We start from the raw sequence: 21,510 nt of genomic DNA on the forward strand, positions 1-21,510 counted from the left end.
AACCCTGATTAAGAAGTGGCATGTGATTTCAAAAGGCAAACTGTGATGTTTGGGTCACATTAAATGGGTTGTCTCTGATGTAATATGGATGCAGAAATTAAAGGAACTCAATAGTTTTTAATCTTTGGGAAGAAGGATTCCTGAATTTTGATTTTTCTTTTTTTTGTGGGTAAACAAACATGCAACTATTAATAATGAACAGATATCTGATTTTAAAAGAATAAGGGAGATCCTAAAGAATTAAGAGAGTTGTTAAAATTGTAATTAAATATATAGTCAATTTAGATTAATGCTAGAGTTCAGATAACATATTTCCTTATATAGTAGATTTATTTACAGTATGCTTATTTAGTGAACATGCTCATACTGATGTAAGAGCTGGATTAACTGTTGAAAAGGCAGATAGCACAATTGTTTTGTAATTTGGTAGATTTGTTTCTGACATGCTGCTTTGGAGAAACTGTTTAGACTGAGACAGACAAATTATTAAGTTGTATCTTTTATAATTTGTTAAAGATAAAGATGATTTTTATGTGCTTGTTTTAATAAGGATTTTGTTAAACCAACAATTTAATTTGTGCCTATAATAGGGTTAAGAAATTAGACAAAATTGGCATTGAGATGGTTTTGAATTTTTTTTTAACTTTATATACTTATTTGTGTTTAAGGAGAATTGTTTAGATTCATATTGCTACTACGAGTTTATTTAAAAAAATTGGCAATGAAAGAAAGAAGGTAAAATATATGGAGATCTTTATACTTGCAGGTAGAATGATCTGAGTATTTTATTGGGAGGTAGAATTATAATTGATATATTTGTACTTCTTTCTGTTTCTGTTTTCCCCATTCTGTCAATGCCCCTTTCCCCCTTTTTATGTATTCTCTGCATTGCTTTTTTCTTTTGTAGTTTAAATCAATAAAAATTATAAAATTGGAAAGCTGGAAAACCAAAAAGAGGGGCAGGCACAGCAAAGACAGCTAGTGATGGTAAGACAAGGGGCGTGCCCAGATGTGCAGAATTCAAGGGTCCGAGAGTCTAAAGGGCAAAGGAGGGAGAAATTGAGGATTCAGAAATCCCACTGAGGGAGAGTGTGAGACCTCAGCTGAGGACCCCACTGGCTGAGCCCCTCTGCTCGGCTTAAGCAGAAGGACAGGTGATCAAAGCCCAGAGTAAGCACCAAACATCCCCAACCCCATTTTCCACACTGAGTTCCCTTCCCTCTCTCCCTCCCTCTCTCTCTGCCGAACTGCCTGCTGCAAAGTAGAAAGAGTTGTGTGTGAGAGCTGGGGGTATGTATTCCTTCCTCTCCCATAGAGCTCTCTTGTTGGCAGCTGGCACTGCCTGTTGAGTTTTGGAGGCCACTAAGAGTGATTCCGGGGGTACGGAACTCCACCCCCATTGCGTTGACGATCACTTGATCTGTGCCAGCTTGTCTGCCACACAAAGTGCACCAACTTCTATGAAAACTGTGGAGGTTTGTAGGAGGTTCGTTGCAGATGTGATCACATGATCTCAGCTCATGAACCAGGTGATTCCCACGATGAATTTAAGATTGTGACAAGGTTCATGCCCGTCTCCAGTGTGCTGTGACTAGATGCTCCACTGTCTGTTAGCCACTTATTCTTTCAGTAATTGCAAACATAACAAGTAATATAACACAGAATAATGTCCAAAAGTACACACAGAAGTTCATATCTCCATGAACAGAAGGAAACATTAAGTTGACAGGATGCAATCTGGAAGATTAGACCACATGGAGAGTGTCTTTTCTTGAAGATAGCAGCAGAGCTGACAGCTTAAACATGGGTGCCATTTCTTAGCTATGTCTGTTCAAGACCTAGAATTCTCATGCTGAAGGACAGTATTTGTAATTTTATCAAAAGTGCAATATTCCCATAATCAGGGCCTCTCCATTGTTGAATTGTAGGGATAGTCTTTCCCCCAGTGCTTTGGCAGCAGGCAGCAGGGTCAGAGTTCAGCCAATGAGAGCTGACCAAATTCTGGAGGAAGGTTAACAGCTGACCGAGCAGCGAGAAGTATGTGAAAGAAGAGGGGATTTAGTCATTGAGTGAAAGAGCAGAAGTCAGAAGCTGGCTGTAAAAATATAGTTTGTAACTGAGAGGTCTGGAAGAAAGAAGAGAAGAAGCAAGATTTCAGGTGTTGAGAAACTTTGTATCTATATCCTCTAGCAGTCAAGGATTGTTTAAAAGTTTTGAATAAAAGTTAACTCCTTTTTGTTCAGCCCTAATGAATGGAATAAAGTTGTCTCAGGGGAAGAAACTGCACACACAAACCAGTCTGTGGGTATGTGTGGATGTGCGTGTGTGCGTTGCTGTGCTCTTTCTTTCTTACCCCCCCCCCCCACTTGCTTCTGGGCTCCACCGTTCAAACTTCCTTTGAAAATTTTGCTGAACTCTTAGATTTGACAAACTTTTCATATTTTCCCCCACAAAAAATGGAAAAATAACCAAAACATAGAAAGCATGATGGGAGTAATGGAAATCTTCATCATGCCGCTGTGGCCACATAGGAGAAAGTAATTTTAAAAGCATGATGGGAGTAAAGTTTTCTTACGACAGTTATAATTCAAGAAACATTTTAAGGCAGATGCTGAGCTGATACAATTCAGTACGCCTTCTGGTGATGTCGGGGGTGTGTGGCATATGTAAATGAGTTGTGCTAATGAGCTCCAGCACCTTCTTTTCTATGAAATGACCCCCGGTGGGGCCAATGGCCAGTGTCCCCCAGCGAGAGAAGTCTCTTAACCCTTTCCCTCCCACACCCTCTTGCATGCAGAGTTACAATGTCCACCTGTTTCTTCCGCATGGAGATGCCTGGATGCCACGCAGGAAGCACACATGTGCTGAGGTGCTCTGCTGACTGCCAATTGTTCCTTTCCTTCCTCTAGGATTCTGTAACTTGCATGTGGACGACCAAATGGCAATCATTCAGTTCTCCTGGATGGGCCTGATGATTTTTGCCATGGGATGGAGATCATTCACCAACGTGAACTCCCGGATGCTGTACTTTGCTCCAGATTTGGTCTTCAACGAGTAAGTCCCAGCTTCCATTGCAGCTGTCTGCCAGGGATCGAGGGGAATGGAGAATGTGGGCGGGAGAATGTGGCATCATTGCCTCTTAAAGGGCTCCTGAGTAGCAGCAGGAACTTCTCCATTTTGCCCTTTGGGGGAAGGAAGTCTGCTGCACTGCTTTGCCTCCAGAAGCCATGATGGTGGCTGTCTGATGCTTGTGGTGACATCCCTCAGGATCCCACCACTCGTGGGCTTCGCTTGTCTCCAGCTGACTGTGAGCAGCAGTGAAGAGAGGCTGTGTCTGACTTCACACATCACTGCACATTGCAGCCATTGGGTTGCAGCCACGAACATGTGAATCTACATCATGCAGAATCCTCCTCTAGTCCAGTAGCTGCTCTGCAGGGTCTCAGGCAGGGCAAAAGCTTTCCCAGAACCTCCTGCCTGAGACCCTTTTCACTGGAGATGCTGGGAATGGTCTGGAGATGTACGAGGCACGTTCACTCCTTATGTGTTATGCAGCCATCCTCCTGGGAGCAGGATTTGAACTGTCCACCACAGCAAGGACAAAACCTCCAAATAGGGCGGTGTGAACTCAGTGTGGAAGGGGGCTCCAACCTTTTGAGTCTGTGGTCACTTTTGAAATTCTGATGAGGGTGGAAGGCACAGCCACAAAACGACGAGTCTGAGCCAACCACAAAATGATGCATCATTCAGATGCCTGAAACTCTTCAGTGTGTCAGGCAGAAAGAAGCTCTGTTGACTTTAAAATGAGCAGGTGCGGGTGGACAGTGCTATCAAGTTGCAGCTGGCTTATGGCAGCTCCAGAGGTGGTTGGCCCTTGCCTGCCTCTGCAGAGCCCCCCTGGCCTTCCTCGGTGGCCCCCCATCCAAGGACTAACGAGGGCCCACCCTGCTGGGCTTCTGAGATCTGATGAGATGAGGCCAGCCTGGGCCATCCAGGGCAGGGCAAAAATGAACATACTGCTTAAAGCAAAGTCTGGGTCCAGTGGCACCTTTATCCCCTTCCCAGAATAAACTCTTGTTGGTCTTAAAGGTGCCCCTGGGCTCAAACTTCGTACTACGGCTTCAGGGTTCAGACCAACACAGCTGCCCAGCTGAATCTATACTGCTTAAAAGTGTTTTCTTGATTAGGCACAGCTCACCTTTGTGTTTGCAGTTTGGATCCTTGTGTTGTGGTGGCAGCTGCTGCTGAGCAATGTTTAAAAAATCTACACAGGCATTAAGCAGCTCTCCAGTGGCCAATCAGAAGCCCTGCTGGACAACATCCCCACCTGGCCCCTCCTACTTTCTAAAGACATTTGGCAGAGCCAGTTGGGGCTTTTGCTCCCAAGGTCTTCTGAGGGGCCATTGGAGATCTGCTGGCTTGTGCAGGTTTTTAAAAAGTTTCTATGTCAGTATGCAAGACAGTTTCAGAATCAGCCATTTCCAAGATCTGATGTTAACAGTGTCATGATCTATTTGGTTAGCAAGGGGATTCGCAAGACAGCATCGATGCCCAGTGACACGGTGGGAAAGCTCACATCCTGGTACTTTTCCCACGCCAAAACACTTGTGGAACTGAGGCCTCAGAGAGCCCTTAGCTGCCTGCCAGTACAAATGTGCCATGAAAACTGGAGAGAAGCACCCCTCCAGCCTCCTTGGGAGGACAGTCGCTCAGAATTAGGCATTAACAGCCCAAACCCAGAATAGCATTTTTATGACACCTTCTGGGAAGGAGGGGGAAGCAGCCCCATTTTATGTCTCCTGAGGCTTTTCTGAAAATTGTTTTGTAACTGTGCTAATTCCCATAACTCTCCCTCAGTTGTTGCCTTCGCTTCCCCAACTCCATGTGCACACTTTGGATTGGCATGCATAGAATATCACCTGTGGCTGCTTCCAGCAGTTTGGTAAGCAGAAACAGCCTGTGTCTCCGAAGTGGTGCTGGCATGTGGCAAGAGCTGGCGGGCTGCCAGTTACAAGATTTGCCCAAATCCTGGAAGAGTAGTGATAAGCCCTGGTTATGCTAAGCATTGGGAGCAGGGACATGCTAACAGAGGGCTTGTCTGGCAACCTTCTCTGAAAGAAACCCCAGCCAAAAACCCTCTCCCCGTTCCTGTTGCCAGTGGCTGCAAGCAGAGGAAATGCAGCCTTTCTCTATGAAGGTCAACTCCCAAGAATCTGACTGCAGGACGGGGCTCTGTAGAAATGGGGAGGCTCAATTCTCCAGGGGTGGGTTGCCGGAGGTAAGCCCTGGCCCCAATGCTGTCATTGGATGAACGCCTGCATTTTCTCCCATGGAAGCAAATTAGTGCTGTTTGTCTCCTATCAGTGAAACCAAAATAGTTGGGGACAAAATTGCAGTGGGGCAGAAGCTGCCCCAGCAGCTTGGCCCTTGCAGGCAGAGTTTCCAACAGAGGGTACCAAGTGTGCATCCCAGCCAAAATGCCAGGTGGTGTTGTGCTCTCCTAACCTGGAGACCCCCGGCTGTCCTGATCTTGTCAGATTTTGGAAGCAGGGTCAGCCGTGGTATTACCCAAAGGGGAGGTCTCCAAATTCTTTGGGGGAATTGAGCAAAGGAGACAGAGATAGTGAGAAGGGGTAATGAGCTGAGAACTCTGCCATCTTTTATGGAGATTTTTCCTTAGGGAAACTCTCAGAAATAAACCTGCCTGTTGCATACCCAAGAAAGGTTTTTTTTCTTGAAAGAAGAAATAATAAAGACATTCAGAAATAAAGACACATGATAAAAGCATAGGCTCAAGCTACTAGAAATACTGGAAAGAGTAGGAATAAAAGGAAGGTTTGGAGGAATTATAGTTACCCATCCCAAAAGAGGCAAAGTCCAGGGAGAAGAGCAAGACATCCAGCATCATGGGTGTGCAGCGTAGATCCACAATGGGGGCTGTGTGCTACAGTTACCGGGCAAAATGCTACGATTGCCCTTAGAACAATGTGCTGATGGGATTGGCTGGAAGTAAAACAATGTGTTCAGAAAGGCTGAATCTCTTCACAGAGATTCACAAGTTCCTGGGGTGGGGGGGGGCTTGTGATATTCTGCTTGTGTGTAACTAATCAGGTGTCCAGTGTACACTGCCAGTATCAAAGTTCTCCCTATGTGATTATTGAATCATAGAATCACAGAGTTGGAAAGGGCTATGCAAGCCATCTAGTCTAGCCCCCCGTTCAATGCAGGAGCATCCCAGACAAGTGCTTCTTAAAGACTGCCATGGGGGGCGGGGGCTCGCCACCTTCCCGGGGAGCTGATTCAACAACTCTTACTGTAAAAAAGTTTTTCCTAATATCCAGCCTGTACCTTCCCACTCTTAACTTAAACCCACTGTTGCGAGTCCTCTCTTCTGTTGCCAACAAGAACAGCTCCCTGCCCTCCTCCTCTAAGAAACAGCCCTTCAAAGACTTCAAGAGAGCACTCCTGTCCCCCCTCAACTTCCTGTTCTCTAGACTGAACATTCCCAAGTGCCTCAGCCTTTCTTCATAGGGCCTGGTCTCCAGGCCCCTGATCATCCTCATTGCTTGCCTCTGCACCTGCTTCATTCTGCCCACCTATGTTTTGAAGTGAGGCCTTCAGAACTGCACACAGTACTCCAGGTGTGCCCTGACCAATGCAGTGTACAGCAGAACTATGACATCTTGAGATATGGAAGTTATACCTCTGTTGATACACTTCAAGATGGCATTTTCCTTTTCTGTTGCTGCATCACACTGGTCCACCCATACCCCAAGATCTTGTTCACACACACTGCTACCCAGAAGTGTATCCCCCATCCAGTATGTGTGTTTCTCATTTTGGTTACCTAGATGTAGAACTCGGTACTTACCCTTGTAAATTGAATCTTGTTTCTATCCACCGACTATTTCAATATGTTCATACCTCCCTTAATTTAAACCAATTATTATGACTCCTCAATGTCAAGCATGCGGATTCAAAAACGAGTCAAGTGGATACAAAACTACGTTTATTGATAGACCGATATGCTCTCCTGGTACAGGTCCTTGAGAGTGATACTAAAAATACATTGATACAATTCTTTTAAGGCATACTTCAAAGGATTCCCAAAGGTGGGGGCGAGGGATGCTCTCTAACACATAAACTATCATAAATGTCTACATTCTCACAGTGTTATCAGTGTCTCATCCTTGCTTTCCCCAGATGTCTCACACTCCCAGGCAAGAATGTATGGGAAGGTGTTGATTGTTCTTTCTCTTACTAGTTTTGATTCTCGCTACTCTACTTCACAAGCAGTAAAGCAAGAAGGGGGAGGGGGAAAGAATAACAGAGCCAAAATACTTTGGTCCTTCATGATGTTTCACAGACCAGTTTTATGGAGGACCCTAAAACCATTATTTGCCATTAGAATTTTACCATGCTTGACACTCTCCTCTGCTGCCAATACTGACCCTCAGAACATTATGGGGAACTCCATCTAAAGCTTTACCAAAATCCAGGTAAACATCAACAGCATTCTCTCGATCCAGTAAGGTCACTCGATAGAAGAAGGAAATGAACTTGGTCTGGCAAGACCTGTTGGGGGCAAATCTGTTCTGATTTCCCAAGTTGTCCTTTAGATGCTTGCAGATTGATCCCTTTGAAATCTGCTCCAGTATCTTTCCTGGGACAGAGGTCAGGCTGACTGACATGTAGTTTCCTGAGTCATCCCTGCTCCCTTTTTGAAAATTGGGATAACATTTGCCCTCCTCCGATCTTGTGGCACATCTCCCATCCTCCAAGAGGTCTGGGAGATGATGCAAGCTCTCTAGAAAGTTCCTTGAGCGCTCTTGTGTGTATACCCTCTGGCCCAGGGAATATGCACTCATTCAGTGCAGCCAGGTGCTTCTGTCCATGTGAACTAGCAAGCAAGATGCCACTCTTTGTCTACTACCATCTCTAAATGAGCCTGTTCTCTTCTTCCGGGGGAAAAACTGAGGCAAGATAGGCATGAAGCCTTTCTGCTTTCTCTCTGTCCTCTGTTGGAGTTTCTCCATTTTCACCCAACAGAGTGGGCCCATCGTCTCTTTTATCTTGTGTTTACTCCTTGCATACGTGAAGATTTTCTTGTAGTTAGCCTCCCTTGCCAGCCTTAGCTCACCATGACCTTCAGCCTCTCTGATGGCTGACCTACAGTGTCTAGCAACCGGCAGATGCTCTTCTTTAGCAGTATGTCCCTGCCTCCATTTCTTGAACATTTCCTTCTTACCCTTAACACATCACTGAGGTCTCTGTTCATCCACACTGACTTCATGGACTCCCTACCATGTTCCCTTCTTGTTGGAATAGCAAGGGGTTGAGCTTGCAAGAGCTCTTGTTTTAGGAGAGCTTCATTTGTTCCTTTCCCTTCCTTGCCCATGGAATGATATTCATCATGCCCCTGAGTTTATTAAAATCTGGCCGACTGAACTCCAACGTAGATATGTGTCTACTAACTCCCTTCGTCCTTTGCAGCAAAAGGAATGCTAGCAGGATATGGTCACTTTAGTGAAACTAAAGTGGGAGAACACTCATCCGTGAAACGCAGCTGGTGGCACTGTACTCTTTGGTGTCAATATGTGGAAAGTAACCTACTGAACAGGTGACATCACTTCCAATGATATCAGGGGGTGATGCCTGATATACAAATCGGTTCCTACTGGGCTGTTTCTACAAAAACAAAGCCCTGTTTACAACCCTCTTGTTGTTTTGAGCACTTAGAATAAACCTGGGCACTGTGCACCGTGTCTCTACAAAATCTATTCTTGACTTTATATTCTCTTGTTGAAGAAGAATATCCATAAGTTTATCAAAAGTGCAGCATCCCCATAACTTGGATCTCCACGGTTGGATGGTGGAGATAGATTCTTTTTACAAGTGTAAAGCTAGGAGAGCCTTAGCAGCACGTAGCATCATCATTACAAAATCTTTGTGAGCTTTAGGAATCTTCCCATCTTCCCATGAATTAAGAAGAATTGTTTCAAGTGTCCTTGGAGTTCATACTCTATGTTCTTTGATTTGGTCTAAAATCCTATTCCAGAACTCTTGGATTTCTGTGCACTCCCACCAGTTATGGGAAAAGGTGCCCCTTATGTCACACAGTTTCCAGCAAGTTGGAGGACATGATGGAGTGGAATGAGATAGCAGGACAGGAGTCAAGTACCAGCTAGAAATGATTTTGTAGTTTTAACAGCTGTATATTTAGACACCTCGATGTATAAGGTGGAGCGCTCCAAATTTGTGCCCACTATATAACAGGCAATTCTTTTTTGAGGTCTGCATGTCAGGTCTTTTGATAAAATAGCAGATTGTCATTGTTTGGTTCATTAGGATCCTGTAGATTTCAGTGAAGGGAACTCTGGTTTTTGAAAACTACTGCTATGCTGGCATGGAGGTGTTTGGTCTTTAGGAAACCATCAGATTCCTGCTTCATTTTGCTTCTCCAGACTGCCTTTGGGGAACTACCGCCATATGGAACTGACAAGTTCCATGAAGGGGAAGAAATTTATTTACTTCATTTATGCCCTGCCTTTCTCCCCAGCAGAGACCCAAAGCAGCTTCTGTCTTTCTGCTCTCCTCCATTTTATCCTGCTGCAACTATGTGATTGGCCCCAGATCACCCAGCAAACTTTCATGGCAAAGTGGGGATTCGAATCTGGGTCTCCCCGATCCTTATCTGACAACACACTGACTCAAAAGGTGAAGATACATGTGCAGCAAATAGATACATTCACTTTCCTGAGATGTTCACACCTGTTGCCAGTTTCCCTGAATCCTTCATAGATTTGAGGCACTTCCACACTCACTTTACAGAGGGAAATGGCATAGGAAATAGGCTCACGGCTCAGTGAACAATGAAAGCAGCAGGGCTGAACTGTAGCTTGAACCAGAGAAGCCACTGGGTGCCAGCAGCAGCCTAATGGCAGTAGTTTCTCAGTGTGGCCGGTCAGCCAAGCAACATCAGGACTGCCTTCCACCTCCACTTGTGACCCTCTTGTGACCTGCTGGAAGGCTGTGACAACCACCCTCCAAGGGATCAATAGACTGCAGCCTGCCTACCGCTTTGGATGACTCACACTGGATGTTGTCGTTGACTTGTTTAAATGTTGCAAATTCTTGGGAATGATTTCTTTTTCAAGAAAACGAGGAGGTCAAGGGGACCTCCGCATGCCCTGTGATCGTCTGTAATCTGACCCTCTGGAATGGTTCTCCTCCCTGGGTGCCAGGAGAGATTGCCATGAAGATTGCAACACAGAAAAGGGCGGAATGCAGCTCTCGGGGAGACTTCCCTTCAAAGAAGCAGAACCGACTTGGAGTCCAGTGGAACTTTAAGACCAGCAAAGCTGCGGCTGCACAAGAAAGCTGATGCCCAGAATTAAACTTTGTTGGTCTTAAAGGTGCCACCGGACTCCAACTTTGTTCTGTTGCTCCAGACCAACTCGGCCGCCCACCTGGGTCTGTCTTTCAGAGAAAGAAAGACACGCGTGATCAATTGCTTCCTTTTTCACTTTTGCTTTTGTCTCCCTGTCTTCTCCCTGCCCTCCCCCCCCAGGTACCGGATGCACAAATCCAGGATGTACAGCCAGTGTGTCAGGATGCGGCATCTTTCTCAAGAGTTTGGATGGCTTCAGATCACTCCCCAGGAATTCCTCTGCATGAAAGCTCTGCTCCTCTTCAGTATTAGTAAGCAACACTCTTTTCCTATGTGTTTGAGAGAGAGAAAAAAAAAGAGAGGTGGGCAGGAATCATTTTGTAGAAAAAGAGGGGCCGGAGCTCATTACCACAACTCATTTGCATATGGCACACACCCCTGACATCACCGGAAGGTGGACTCAATTATATCAGCTCAGCATCTACTTTAAAATACTTCTTAAATTATAATTGATGTAATTATAATTTACTCCCATCATACTTTTTTTTTAAATTACTTTCTCCTATGTGGCCATTGTGGCATGATAATTTCCATCTATCTGCTTTATATGTTTTGGTTATTTCCCCATTTTTTGTCGGGGGGGGAAAGTATGAGAAAGTTTGTCAAATCTTAGAGTTCAGCAAAATTCTCACAACAATAGAACCCAGAAGCAAGTATTGGTGGGGGGCAGGCTGTAAGAAAGAAAAAACACAATAAAAACCAGGGTTTCCAGAGCTCCTGCCCAGAATGGGGCCTGGATTGGGAAATGGTGCTGGTATGGCAAACCAGATGCAGCACAAGGATCTGCTCTGATAAGTCCTGACTCTGAAGAAAGAGTTCTGCAGTCATGAGAAGACTGGAGCCCGAGCTGCTTCTCTTGCTGCCCTTGGTGGAAGACAGCCGCATCTGCTCCTCTTCATGTGCTCAGGCCCCCTTGCTCTTTGCTGCTCCATTTATTGCTCTTCCCTCTTTCTTCTCTGCCAGTTCCAGTGGACGGCCTGAAGAATCAGAAATTCTTTGATGAACTTCGGATGAACTACATCAAGGAACTAGATCGTATCATCGCTTGCAAGAGGAAGAATCCCACATCCTGCTCTCGCAGATTCTACCAGCTCACCAAACTCCTGGACTCTGTGCAGCCTGTAAGTAGGGGTGTGCAAAAAAAAAATTCGGATTTACACAGATTCAGAAATACATGCGGCCAAAAAGATACGGAATACCGTTTATTTCCTATTACTGTACTCAAATAGCCGCATATACGATAGATGCGCGGCTATTTCCAAATATACGGCCCCATTATACCCTATGGCCATTGAAATCAATGGCAAAATAGGGTATATTGGAAGCCACCTGGAGGGGAGGGGGTTTGAGGGAGAGCCCCCAAATTTGCAAGGGACCTTCAAGGGACTCTCCCCTACAAACCCTCCAAGTCCCAAAAAGATTGGGCCAGGGGGTCCCATTTCAGGGGCACCCAAAGAGGGTGCCCCTATCCCACCATTTTACCCTATGGGCCATTGAAATCAATGGCAACATAGGGCATAATTAGAGGCTACTGGGGGGCAGGGGGGTTGAGGGAGAGCCTCCAAAACTGCAGGGAACCCGCAGGGAACACTCCCCTATAAAACCCCCAAGTCCCAAAAAGATTGGGCCAGGGGGTCCCTGTCTTTGGGCTCCCCAAAAAGCCCATTGCCTCCAATGATGGTGAAAGACCAATTAGCCACTTCCTCCACTATAATTGCTGTGGGGAAAGTGGCTCTGGCCAGAGGGGGTTTGAGGGAGAGGCCCCAAAACTGCAGGCCAGCATAAAACTCCCCTGGCCTGAAAAGACTGCACCCATCAGTGGGCACCCCAAAAGGAACACTGCTGCCAATGCTGAGAAAAATCAATTAGAGCCACTTCCTCACTGTAATTGTCGTGGGAAAAGTGGCTCTGGGGAGCAGGAGGTTTTGAGGAGAGCCCCCCAAACTGCTGTGCAGCTTCAGGGCACTGTCCCACACAAAACCCACAAGGCCAAAAAAAAAAATTGGATCAGGGGGTCCAATTCCTGGGGCACCCAAAGCCAAACCTAACTCCACACCAGAGAATCTCTATAGGACCCAAATGCACTACATCCCTCTATCTACTCTGTGATGAACCCTGCAGGCATGGAACCAATACAAACCCAGTTGCCAACGTCACTGCCACACAAAACACAATCTGCTCAAGGGCCTGGCTGCAGCAAACCCAGATGCCAGCTCTCCAGCCCTGCCCAAAATAACATGGGGAGAGCTGGCCAAGCACAACAAGCCTGCTGATTCTGGGTCTCTCACCCAGGTGCCAGCTTCCCTGCCACAGAACACACAATCTTCAGATGCCAGCTCTCCAGCCCTGCCCCAAATAACACGGGGAGAGCTGGCCAAGCACAACAAGCCTGCTGGTTCTGGGTCTCTCACCCAGGTGCCAGCTTCCCTGACTCTTCATGGCGTGAGTCTGGCGGGAAACACTGCCTAGCCGGGGAGGTTGGGGATGAACAGCAGGGGAAGTGGCAGATGAACTGCTTCCACCCCCCTCCTCCTCAGTTACTGGCACTGGGCCCTCCCTGACTCTGCAACGCTCGACCTTCTGGGAGAGCTCGTCTCGCCAGCGATTGAGCTCGTTGGCCCGCTCTGCAACTGTGCCCTTAAGGCATGGGTCTAACATGGTCCCCATCATGTAGACCTTATCCTGGGTGAAAGTCTGAAAGCGGGCCTCAAGCCCTTCCTGCAGCCTAACAACCAGGCCGCGCACCACTGGAAGAATGTCTGCATGGCCTTGAGCTGGCACTAGAAACGAGGCCATGTCCTCACGGGCCATGGGGACGACCAGTGCGATGCTCGCCGTGTCAGATGAGAGCATTTCTGTGTGGGTCTTGAAGGGCCCAAGAACCTCCACAGTCTGAGAAATGACCACCCAATCCTCTTGGGTGAGACGGTTCTCATCTCGAAAGACCCTTGTCTCAGAGACAAAAGCATCCAGGGCTGCTCTCTGCTCCACCATGTGCTGCAGCATGGCACAGGTAGAGTTCCAGCGTGTGCTGATGTCACCGATTAGGCGGTGCCCTGGCACACCTGTCAGTGTCGGTTTCTCATGCAGCAGATACGAGTCCGTATTGCTGCGTGAGAAGTAACCCGTGATGTGCTGACACTTCTGGAGCAGAAGTCAGTACTCATGGGTCACAGCTAGATACCGACGATCCTGGCTTTTCATCTGGCCCAATGCGTCCTTAACCATGCGGTGGAGAAGGTGGGACATGCAAGGAAGGCGTTTTAGGCCCTGACGCTGGACAGCCGCCTTGATGTTGGAGCCACCATCAGTCACCACAAAGCCCTTGGCGACGTCCCTGCTGCTTACCCAGCCCTCTAACTGCCGTGGGAGGATGGCTCTGAGAGTGTCCGCCGTGTGCAGCGCGTCGACTGCTTTGGCGTGCAGCAAGGCCCAGCGATAGCCAGCCTGGCGGCCCTGACCCTACCTGCCGCTACTGCCACCCCCACCCTGCATCTCACTGGGTTGCCACCAATGCGCAGTCAGGGAGAGATACCCCTCAAACGCATGTTGGGAGCTCCAGATATCTGAGGTGAAATGAACAGTCCCCCCGGCAGCAGAGGACAAATGCTCCTTCACCACCGATCTGGTCGCCCTGGAAACAGCTGACACAATGGTCATGCTAAGGGTGGTTCTAGCAGGAACTTTGTACCAGGGCGCCAGGTACTCGAGCAACCCTAGCACCCCAGGATTCTCAACCACTGAAAATGGAAGCCCATGGGCGACCGACCTGGCAAGGTTCCAGGTGATCACCTTCCTGCCGTACCTGATTCCCCCTCTTGGCACACAGGTGCCACCCCCACCTGGCGTCCCTGCACTGCCACGGAACTCTCCTGGAGAGCTCTGGAGGAAGTCGCGATGGGACGGACCTCCTGGCTGGGTGATGTTGGCCACTTGGGCACCCCAGCACCAGCCTGCTTCTCCCCCTTAAGATGCACCATCGGGTGGTGCTTCCGCAGGTGGTTCCACATCCCCCCTGGAGTCAGGTGGGCAGGGTCCTGCACACGACTGATTCGGGCCCTGCACAGCTGGCACTGCGCATAGCATGGATCATCCAGAAGTCAGAAATACTTCCAGACTTTGGAGGTGTACGGATGCCCAAGCTGACTGGCAGCTTTGGTGTCCGGAGCCACTTCCTGTGAGGTGCTCGGGGCAGACACATCGTGTCTCGGGGTGGCAGGAGGGGCTGGTCGCTGGGGGGGAAGTGGGCGGAGATGGAGGCACCTCGTGTGTCTCCATCTCTTCTCCCTCCACCCCATGCAGCCTCCCCTCCTGGCCATCCCCTGAAGGACTGCTGGTGCCCGAAGGAACCGAAGAAGGGGGCTGGTCCTCCTCAACCAGCTTCTCCTCCAGCTCCTGCACGACACTCTGCACCCTCCTTGGGGTGATCGTTTTGGACAGAAAACTGTCCCCAAAGCTCATCTCCAAGGAGGGCTGCTCTTGCTGCCCCTCCTCCGGCTGCTGAGGCCGATCGACATCAGCTTGAGGAGAGACTGCCCGAGCAGCAGACCCCTCTGCAGTGCCAGCACTTAATGGCACCTCTGCTGGGGGCGCCCCAGCAGCAGCCTCGATGGAGGCTCCAAGGCAGGCCTTCTTCTTCATCACACTCCGGCCAGAGGTCAGAGTGCTGGTAGGTGGCTGTGGAGTGGCCCTACACACAGGTGAGGGGGGAGACCTGGGTCCTCCCCCTCCCCTCCACCCCTCTAGTCTTCTCCTTGGCCTTGCCCCCAGGGCCCCTCTTCTGCTGCCTGTCACTCATGTCACCCTTGGCCAGTCTCACACAGCCTGAACTGAGAGTGGGGTTTTTTTACAAACCTAACTCACTGCACTGTACCCTGAACCAACAGGTGCCCTGATTTCTTTTTAAGAACCCTCCCACCAAAACTTGTTTGTTTCTTTGGTCCCTAACCTATCCTTCTTTGGGTTGGGGTAGTAGTGATCTGTTAAAGTTTAGGAGACTAGGTGATCCTGCCTCTACCTGGCTACAGTTTTTAAAAGGCTACCTTGAGATGAAGGCAATCCTTGTTATATCCTCCTAGTGAAATTTCTCCTAACTAGATCCTGGGACAAACTGGATTTCCTTGCAAACTAGAAATTAGGTGTCCCCTAACTTGAGAGAAGCTGTGGTTTACCCTATGGAAATCTAAGGATGCACCAGCTTTCAGTGGCTGAAAGCAAGATGCACTGCAACCCTAGTCTCTTTAAAAGGGAGCCTGATGTGGCCTAGTAGTCACACTGCCTTTTATGAGAAACCTAAAATCTTTTTAAATCATCCCTATCTGGCCTACTTGAATTTTGAAAGAAGATAAAGCCCTAAACTGGATTAATTTTTTTTAAAATTTCAAAAAACACAATCCCTAAAAACACCCTTATTAGTGGGGCAGCCTATTTAGTGGCCCTAGGCAAACCAAAAGCAGCCTCAGACTCCAAAAACAACTCTATAAAAACCCCACCCCACACAGCCCACACACCAACCCTCTCACACCAACCAGAGGTAACTTAAAAAAACCAAAACGTGACAGAAAGAAACTTAACTTTGAACCCTCCTTTTCACCAATAAGAAACCTCAGGCCAAATCAGTCATCAACACACACACCCCCAAATCCAGAACCAGGAAAAGGCCAAGAAACTCAACTGTTAAAAAAGTGGCCTTTTCACCAATAAGAAACCTCAGGCCAAATCAGTCCACAACACCGCCCCCCCTAAAACCAGAACAGGAGGATGCAAAACCTGCAACAATAGATCCAAACAGAAGGCCAACAAACTCAACTGTTAAAAAAGTGGCCTTTTAAACAATGAAAATGAGGCCAAACAGCAACCCCCCCAAGAACCAGAAACAGAAGAGAAAAGGAACAACAGCAACACAACACGGACAGCAGGAACAAATCAAACACAGAAGCCTTTTAAAACAGTAAAAAACTTAACTTTTAACAATACAGGAGCTTTACCAACCCCTCCCCCCAAAAAAAACCTTCACCCTAACCCCAAGAAATCCAAGCCACCCAAATCAAGAAAAGTAAAAAGACACTGCACTTTTAAAAGTCCTCTTACTAAAGTAAGATATGGGCAAATTGGCAAAACCCCCATCCCACCCCAGGCCCCCACCCCCAGCAGAACCCCCTAACCCCAAATAAGCTACCCAGTGCTCACCCACCCAAATCTGGATAAGTAAAGGGACTCTGAGTCTTAAAAAGTCCTTTTACTAACTAAAATAAAAACAAGAACCCCAAGACTGTCTTACCTTCAGACGTCTTCTCTTCTCCATGCACTGGCAGGTCAAGCAAGGCTGAGAGAGAGCAGCAGCAGCTGAGGCCAAGGGCCAGCGCAGCACAATCTCTCTCTCACACCAACACAACAGCAATGGAGGAGTCCAGCCAGGCAGACTCCTTAAAAAGGTTCTCTGACCCACAGAGCAGTTTCAAAAAATACCACTGCTCTGTGATTGGCCATAGAACACTGTTTACCTGGATACCCAAGTAAACAAAAGAACAACCGTGTTGCTGATGGCTGATGTCAGTGTTGCTGATGCAGCCATCAGCTACACAACAGCCCTGCAAAGCATGCATTTGCAATGCATTTTGCGAATGCATGCTTTGGATTGGCTGCTGGGCCTCCTCTCCCCCTCCCTCCCTGATCCCAGGGAGGCTATGGGAGAGGCGGGAAAAGGCTTCCAAAGGCGGGAAAGGAAGCAAGCAGCTCCCCTGAGGCTGCAGAAGCCCCTTTCCCGCCTTTTCCATTGACTTCCGTATACTTCCAAATATCTATACAGAAGTATACGGGAAGCCATATACAGCTCCCATTTAATGGCCTAAAAATGGGATCGGTAGTATACAGTGCCATATACTACTGAATAAGGGGTGATTTGGTGTTTTATGTGGTTCGGCCAAACCGAATGCACACCGCTACCTATAAGTGAGAGAGTGGGGAAGGGGCTTTTGACCATCCATGTGGCAGGACAGGAACGGAGCCTTGGGAAAGCTGTTGAGCCTTTTCGTAAACTTGGGGCATGGTGAGAGGGAAACAGAGATGGGCCAGCAAGTCTCTACGGAAGGTGGGAGGCAGAAAAAGTGGCTGTGTCCTCAGACCTGGAACAGTGCAGTCAAAGGACTGACTGCCTTCTGGGGCAAACCACCTACACAAAGATTGTTCCACATTATTCAGGCACTCTTAGTATGAAGCAAGTAGTCTGAAAGGCACAAACAAACTTTAGCATATTACTGATTATAGAATTGTGGAATCACAGAGTTGGAAGGGACCTCCAGGGTCATTTAGTCCAACCCCCTGCACAATGCCAGAAGCTCACAGATGCCTCCCCACACACACACCCAGTGACACCTGCTCCATGCCCAGAAGATTGCAAAAAAACCCCAAACAAACAAACCACATTTCCAGGATCGCTGGTCAAACTGGCTTGGAGAAAGATTCCTACCTGACTCCAAAGTGGCAATCAGCATTCCCTGAACATGTAAGAAAGGGCCACAAGAACTATGCACTGTTGCAACCCTTCCTGCCTTCCCTCTCATGAACTGCCTAAGTTTACAGAATCAGCATTGCTGTCAGATGGCCGTCTAGCCTCTGTTTAAAAACCTCCAAGGAAAGAGAGCCCACCACCTCCTGAGGAAGCCTGTTCCACTGAGGAACTGCTCTGTTAGGAAGTTTTCCTTATGTTTACTCAAAAACACTTCTCATTTTAGTTCCAACCCATTGGTTCTGGTCCAATCTTCTGGAGCCATAGGAAACAACTCCACTCCATCCTTTATATCACATCCCTTCAAGTACTTGGAAGATGGTGATCAGATCACTTCTCAGTCATCTCCTATCCAGGCTAATCATACCCAGCTCCTTCAGCCTTTCCTTGTAGGACTTGGTCTCCAGACCCCTCACCATCTTCATTGCCCTCCTCTGGACATGTTCCACGTGCCCTCTACTGGATACGTTGTCTATATCCTTCTTAAGGTTGTCTGTGGTGCTCAAAACAGAACACAATATTCTAGGTGAGGTGTAGCCAGAGCAGAGCAAAGATACCATCACTTCACGTGATCTGGACACTACAGCCCAAAATCACATCGGCCACCATATCACATTGCTGACTCATGTTCAGTGTATGGTCCACCAAGACCTTTAAATCCTTTTTGCACATTCTACTGCCAAGACAAGTCTCCCTATCCTATAATTTGCCTTTTTAGCTACCACATCACATTGTTGACTCATGCTCGGTGTATGGTCCGCTAAGACCCCTAGATCCTTTTTACGCATACTACAGACAAGACAAATCTCTCCCATCCTATAATGATGCATTGGATTTTTCCTACCTAAATGCAAAACTTTATATTTTTCTGTATTAAAATTAATTTTGTTTGTTTTAGCTCAGTTTTCCAGCTTGTCGAGATCATTCTGTATCCTGACTTTGTCTTCTACTATATTTGCCATCCCTCTCAATTTAGTATCATCTGCAAATGTAATAAGCATTCCCTCTATTCTTTCATCCAAATAATTTATAAAGATGTTGAACAAAACAGGTCCCAGGACAGATCCTTGAGGCACTCCACTTGTCACTCCTCTCCAAGAGTATGAGGAATCTCTCACAAGCACTCTTTGGCTGTGATTTGTCGACCAGTTACAGATCCACCTAACAGTAATAGGACCCAAACCACATTTTAGCAACTTGTCAACAAGGATAGTATGTGGAACCTTATCAAAGGCCTTACTGAAATCAAGATAAACGAGGTCTACAACATTCCCCTAATCCGGCAAGGTAGTACCTTTCTTTAAAAAAAAAAAAAGATATAATGTTAGTCTGACATGACTTGTTCTTGAGAAACCCATGCTAGCTCTGAGTAATCACAGCCATCCTTTCTGAACTGATTTCTGCCGTTTTAGTAATACCTGACCCCCTTTACCTGACCTGGGATGAGGGAATCTGCTTCCTCATAGTAAGGTTGCCAACCTCCAGGTGGATCTTGCGGCTCTCCCAGAATTACAGTTGATCCCCAGAGTATGGGATCAGTTCTGGCTGCTTTGGAGAGTGGGCTGTTTGGCATTATACCCCACTGAGGTCCCTGCCCTCCTCAAGGTTCTCCCCCAGATCTCCAGGAATTTCCCAACCCAGAGTTGGCAACCCTGCTCCAAAGGCAGCTCCTGTGCCTACTCCAGAATCAGGGATTGAAGGGACTCTCTCCCTCTTCCTACCTGGTATGTGCTCCCCTCTCTCAACGCTCCGCCTTCTCATCAGTGATTGGCTCCTGCTTTTCCTTCCATTACTTCTAGTCCTGTCTCCGGGCTTGGAAGGTGCCTGGGAAAGGTAGGCCTGAAGGGCAGTTGACAGCCAGGACTGAGGCACTCTGGAGACCTACAGGCTGCTCCTCCACAGAGCCCCTGGCCAAGGATCACACGAGAAATCTGAGCACAGCCCCCCAGCATCATGTCCCAAACCACCAGGGCTTTATAACTCTTCAAGGCTTACAGTCCAGGTAGACAGCAAAAACATAAATGAGAGGTCTTGACTGAAAATGCATGCTTACTGGTGATTCCTAGAGAGGCGCAGCATCCCTTCCAGGTTTTCCCCGGAAGTGACAACACACTGTTGCCTCAACAGCAATTTTTATGTTTACTGTTTTTCCCACCAGTTTCCCACATTGGCCGGAAAGAAGAGTGGGGCAGGGGGAAGGTGGCCACTCGGGGAGCCTCCATCACAAGCATCTTCCAAATCACTGGCCACAGCGGGGGAAATGCAATACTTGTTTTCAGATACACTGTTTATTCCTTTGAAATATTTATTAGCTTCGTTTTATTCCATAATGAGTTCATGGCTCCTTACAGCATAGATAAAACACACAAAATAAGATGCATTAAAAATATAAAAACTGAAATTTAAATGCCCAGCTCAAGACTGCTAGAAGAATTAAGTAACCAGAGGCATCCCTGCCACTAGGCAAATTAGGCATTTGTGTACGGTGCCTGGCCAGGGGAGGAGTGCTGAATTGGGCCCTTCCCCCCTCCTTGCCCAGTGCCATAGGCAAATGCCCACACTGCCCTCCACCCTCCTCCGCGCTGCCTGCACCCTTCCCCTCCCCCATGGGCAAGCCAGAACTTCTGGAAGGGAAGTGGAGCGACACCGGCCAGCTGGAACACGGCCTCTCTGCAGTGCCCAGAGAGTGCCAAAGAGGCCAAGTGCCAGCTGGGCTCCTTCCCTGCCCTCCTCCAGCTTTGCCCATGGCCTGTGGGGGGGGGGGCAGCGGAAGGGGGTGGGCAGCAGGGCAGGCACTGCAGAGGAGAGCGGGGGGGGGGGGTTGCCTAGGGTGCCACATGCCCATGGGCTGCCCCTGTTATTAACCAAATACTGTCCTAAATAAAACCATTTCCAGCAGCCTCCTGAAGATTAAAGGGGGGGGGGGTGACAGGAAGACCTCCCTGGGGAGGCTGCTTCATAACCCTGGGGCTGCCACTGAAAAGGCCCTCCCTCCTGCACTTACCAGAGAAGCCTTTCTGATCGCCAGGACAGGCCTCTCCCTGCAGCCTGAATTCCGGGACAGGGGCCAGGTTTGCCACAGAGGCTGCATAAGATTGGCAGCGATCAGCAGGAGAAGCAGCTCTCCGGAGGGAGTGGTAGTCCCCCTCCCACCTTCAGAGGAGACCACTGATGAGGGCTGGTTTCCCCCACCCTCGGTCAGGCACTGCCCCGGATGTGACATCGCCATGCAGCACATCACCTCCACTTCTTGCCCCATCCCCAGACTCCCTGTTGCTTCCCTTGTAAAACAGCAGGGAGACCTTGTCCGTTAACAACAAAAAAGCTAATAACCCTGTATCCTCAGCATCAAGCTATTAGAACTGCAGTGCTGGGAGTAGATCTGGTATTTCCTCAGCAGAAGCACAACCTGGAATGAAGCCATCTAGATCCACCCTAACAAATAAGTAACCACCACCACCACCCCTCCGTACACTAATTTCCATTTGATGACACAAATGCAAAAAACCTAGAAATGCTCCCTCCTGTTCTCAGGGTGCTTTACTGCCCCCTT

The 21,510-nt window shown here is 48.0% G+C and overlaps 1 protein-coding gene across 1 annotated transcript in view; it reads left to right on the forward strand.

The window, feature by feature from the left end:
• The window catches only part of AR (androgen receptor), a 302,814-nt gene that overhangs the window by 269,406 nt on the left and 11,898 nt on the right, over window positions 1–21,510 (forward strand). Inside the window, exons 5-7 of the mRNA XM_060249714.1 lie at window positions 2,910–3,054; window positions 10,571–10,701; window positions 11,414–11,571. Of these exons, the coding sequence (XP_060105697.1) occupies window positions 2,910–3,054; window positions 10,571–10,701; window positions 11,414–11,571 (434 nt within the window). The remainder of the gene's footprint in view (window positions 1–2,909; window positions 3,055–10,570; window positions 10,702–11,413; window positions 11,572–21,510) is intronic.

The sequence above is a fragment of the Heteronotia binoei genome, chromosome 11, assembly GCF_032191835.1.
Source record: "Heteronotia binoei isolate CCM8104 ecotype False Entrance Well chromosome 11, APGP_CSIRO_Hbin_v1, whole genome shotgun sequence".
NCBI lineage: Eukaryota > Metazoa > Chordata > Lepidosauria > Squamata > Gekkonidae > Heteronotia > Heteronotia binoei.